Source organism: Brassica oleracea, chromosome C2 (assembly GCF_000695525.1).
Source record: "Brassica oleracea var. oleracea cultivar TO1000 chromosome C2, BOL, whole genome shotgun sequence".
Taxonomy (NCBI): domain Eukaryota; kingdom Viridiplantae; phylum Streptophyta; class Magnoliopsida; order Brassicales; family Brassicaceae; genus Brassica; species Brassica oleracea.
In genome coordinates this window covers 13247641-13251410 of record NC_027749.1, presented here as the reverse complement: position 1 = coordinate 13251410, position 3770 = coordinate 13247641, and the positions used below count along the sequence as shown (strand labels likewise).

Sequence of the window (3770 nt, the reverse complement as noted above, 5' to 3'; positions counted from 1 at the left end):
TTTAACCAAGCGCTCGTAGCTTGGTGGTAAAGGAGGTACAACTGTACTGTCCGCCACCCGGGTTCGAATCTTGGCCACAACGGATTTAACATCCCTTCCGTTGGGACGTTGGACCCCTTTCGGAGGGATAGTTGGGAATGAGGATAGTTGGAAATGTGGCTGCCCAGATACCAGAATTATCAAAAAAAAAAAAACTTTCAAATTTTTATTGTATACCAACGTTGATCCACAATCTGTGAGTCAACAGTTAATTGTAACTGCAGCCAACACGATGTCGTTTTAATTTTTTCTTTTTCAAAACGAGTCTTCTTCGTCAGTCCTCCATAACTCCCATGTGTTCTCTTCAGATCCCAACTCTCACCATTTTTGTCAAAGAGAACAACAATTTGATTCGACCCAGTTTCATTGATCCTCAACTATTCACACAGTGGAAAGGCTGGTTTGTACATATCCGAATCCGATGTGTCTTGGGTTGTTTGGTGGTCGTCACCTACTTTCACAGCTCCCTCTGAGTTTTCTCATGTTGCTTCAACGAAGTTCACCGGTTTGGAGCTGAACAGATCCGACTTCCATGAATATGTTTCCTCAATCTCTAAGTTATGGAGCCGTTAGACTATCTTGGATATATTCTAAACAATATATCATATATCTTGTATATAGGAAGTGAATATCGAGTATCTCCTACAATATAGAAAGTACTCATAAAATCTTGTGTTTGAATGTCTTGTGTTTGGATATTTCATCGTTTGAAAAATAATAATTGCTAGATAATGTAACAATCTCATAAAATCATTGTTGATCTATTTGACCAATTGCAAGCATATGCTACTAGTTCAGGCTCATTGGAATTGTATCGCTCTACACCACGGTCAGAATCCATGTCCCCACATTCCCCAAATGCACGAGGTAGAGGATGATCATGTTTTTGTTAAGACACTCAACGGGGACTCAGTTCTCAAAAATATTATAGGTTAAACTAGACTTATCCAAGGAACTATCCGACTCTAGATAGAACGTTAACCTACACAAAACGCAAATTAGAATAGCTACCTCTAAGTCCTACAGAGTCTTTGCCCTATGTTGAACATGTCTGCCGAGTTGACCCGAGTATGAAACCCTCTCACTAGGACCATATCTTTCATTAAATATAGGAAAACAATCCTAATGGCTTTCATTTTTCAAGATGCTCCCTTGCATTACAAGCAATCCAAATCCTAGTCAACCGCCTAATAAAATCTATTATTATAAAACATTGTTTCCTTCCTTCTTAGCCTATCTACGTCACCCGCCAGCTAGGAAAGTCGATGAAGGAAAAGGCGCCACATGTCCAATAACTTAAGCTCTGCGTTTCATTAATTCTCAGTATAATGGGCTTCGTTCATTGGCAGGTATTGGGCTTTTGGACTTCGACAGATTTCTGGCTCGATGAAAGAGATGTGACCCTAACCCTAATATATCGCAGTCGAGAAACAAAGAAGGTCATCTCTCCTCTTCCTGTGACGGCGACCTCTCCTCCTCCTGTGATCGCGACCGATGCCGATGCCGTTTACGATTCTTCTCACCATTTCAAACGGCCTGGGTAAAGGCTTCGTGATTAATCACATTGATTCGCTCGCCCACTACGTCGTCATCAATGCTTCCTTTTGATCTGATAAGCGGTGCTTTCTGTATAAATATGTGTGAGTAGTCCTCTCTTTGATCTCATCTTATTATCGTAACGCTTATATCTCATAAATATGTGTGAGTAGTCCTTTCAATATGTATAAATTTTTTTATGCAAACGTATCTGCTATATAGTTGCAGTGATGAAACTGTCACGTTAAGCTTATTTGACTCGCAAGCTGTTTCTTTCCACAACAACTTGGAGAATTATGTGGTGATCCAAAGGTTATTGTTGATACAAACATAAACCCAAAGCTGATTGGAGGTATTGAGTTGTTTCAATTCTTATGACAGTATGATGTTGTCGCAATCACGTTCTTATAGCCTTGATGCGCTGTGTAGGTCGTTTGTTCTTGAACGCAACGTCAGGGACGCACATATATTTTGATAAGGAGACGAGTGCAGGGGTAGTTCTCTTCTACCAGTAAGTTCATCGTTTATTATATGTGTACGCGTGCATTGGCATTTTTAAATTATTTGACCATTGAATTCATGTATAGGTTGCTCGCTAGGGACACCGGTCTTCCATCTGCCGCACCACTGCTTAGAGGATATGCAAAGGTTGAGCCTCTGAAGATCGCTGATCTCAACAATTTCATCGTCACTGCTCCAACACAGGTAAAACGTCTAGCGGTGTCCTTTCTAGATTTCTGGATGATGTAATTCTCCGTATAAGCTTAGTATACAAAATGTAGGAAATTGACTTCTTATGCACGGGGAGAGTTTCTCGCGTCGATGCAGATAAGGGATGGTGTTATGGTGATTGCTCTAAATGCAGTAGGAAATTGCAGCGCCGTCTCTGCTTTTACATTTGTTCGATGCGCTAATCCTCATGCCGTTGAGGCTCTTCGGTAAGTAGCGTATTCACTACTAAACTATGTATATATCTATACGTATACAACTGCATCTCAATAAGTTGTCCTTCACTTTGCTGTTGTGTTGAGATGGCTATTGCTGATGATACTGCTGAGGGAATATTTGTTTGGTTTGATGGTGTAACGATGAAGCTCCATAACCTCAGAGCGAGGCTGGTCAGATGCTGGTAAGATGAACTTCTGACTACTTGTGTGTTTGTCACCTACCAATTAGTAGCTCACTTTGAAAATTTTCCTGCCAAATAGGTTGAAGAAGGAGTGAACCCTAAAGACACTGGTTTGCCTCCGTTCATTGCAGACATGGAAGGGAAGACCTACACTTTCCAGGTCAGAGTCACTGCGTATAACTTTACAGAGCACCATAAGACGTTCACCATAACACACATCGTTGATGAGATTGACCGTGTGCCATTACTTGACGTCGCCGACGATGTAAGTATATTGTGTGTTATGATGTTTCGAAATTTAGATAGACATGTATATATAACAGACTCAATGTATCAGTGGGATGATGGCGATGATGATGATGACAAGCCAGCTGTCAAGCCACTTCCTGTTGAGGTTCAATCTGGAGGGATCAGTGGTAATGCACATAAGAAGACTGTCGACTCTACTTCCAATGTGTTCAAGAAGACGCGTGTTGCTCGATATGGAGTAACAATTATTTTATGATCAGACTCCGAATTATAATAATACTTATGCATCGTTATTACCTTTCACGTATTTGGTTTTCTCTGTTTTTTCTTTCCCCAGTTTTATGGGCACTCTAATTATGTTTCAGACCATCTTCGTAATATGAGTTTCTTTCTTTTTTGAATCCTCATAATATGAGTTTCTATCTATTATTTAGCGTTTCATTTTAAGTTTATAAACAAAAGACCTTATAACTACTATTTGTTTTTTTTTTGTTGTTGAACATATCTACCATTTACTTTTGAAACGTGAATAGGGATATACACCAAGTAATATATATTGACTTAAAAATAACATCTTTTAGTATTTTTTTTTTTTGAAACTGGGTCTTTTAGTATTATTGAATTAATATTCCAGTACAGTTATATCATATTTTTTTTTTTTGAAAAAAAAGCCAGTTATATCATATTTTCTATACCAAATCGTTATGGTGTTATATATATATCAGGACCTCAACTCTTAGCTTCAACCTCTTAATAATATTATTGATTAATTTTTTGAGTATAGTTCTAACTTAATTTATATTATTACACGTACTTG

General features: G+C 38.6%; 1 protein-coding gene across 3 annotated transcripts; it reads left to right on the top strand.

Moving 5' to 3' along the window:
* The first annotated feature begins 1502 nt into the window (after positions 1-1502).
* LOC106326215 lies at positions 1503-3331 on the top strand. Of its 3 annotated transcripts, none has more exons than XR_001267173.1 (8): positions 1503-1679; positions 1804-1927; positions 2005-2086; positions 2163-2280; positions 2358-2513; positions 2607-2704; positions 2784-2969; positions 3042-3331. XR_001267173.1 is itself a non-coding variant. In XM_013764237.1 (3 exons), exons 1-3 carry the CDS (start codon positions 2699-2701, stop codon positions 3207-3209), a joined length of 360 nt encoding a protein of 119 aa, XP_013619691.1. In that variant the 5' UTR covers positions 2538-2698; the 3' UTR covers positions 3210-3331. The 3 variants fall into 3 exon arrangements, 1 of the variants encoding a protein (XP_013619691.1); XR_001267174.1 differs by having other exon boundaries at positions 1798-1927; XM_013764237.1 differs by lacking the exons at positions 1503-1679; positions 1804-1927; positions 2005-2086; positions 2163-2280; positions 2358-2513 and having other exon boundaries at positions 2538-2704.
* Positions 3332-3770: the final 439 nt, after the last annotated feature.

Bases quoted from the DNA above. Each gene is read 5' to 3' on its own strand.
- LOC106326215 (XM_013764237.1), top strand. The intron at 2,970-3,041 runs GTAAGTATATTG...TCAATGTATCAG, and splicing joins TACTTGACGTCGCCGACGAT to TGGGATGATGGCGATGATGA.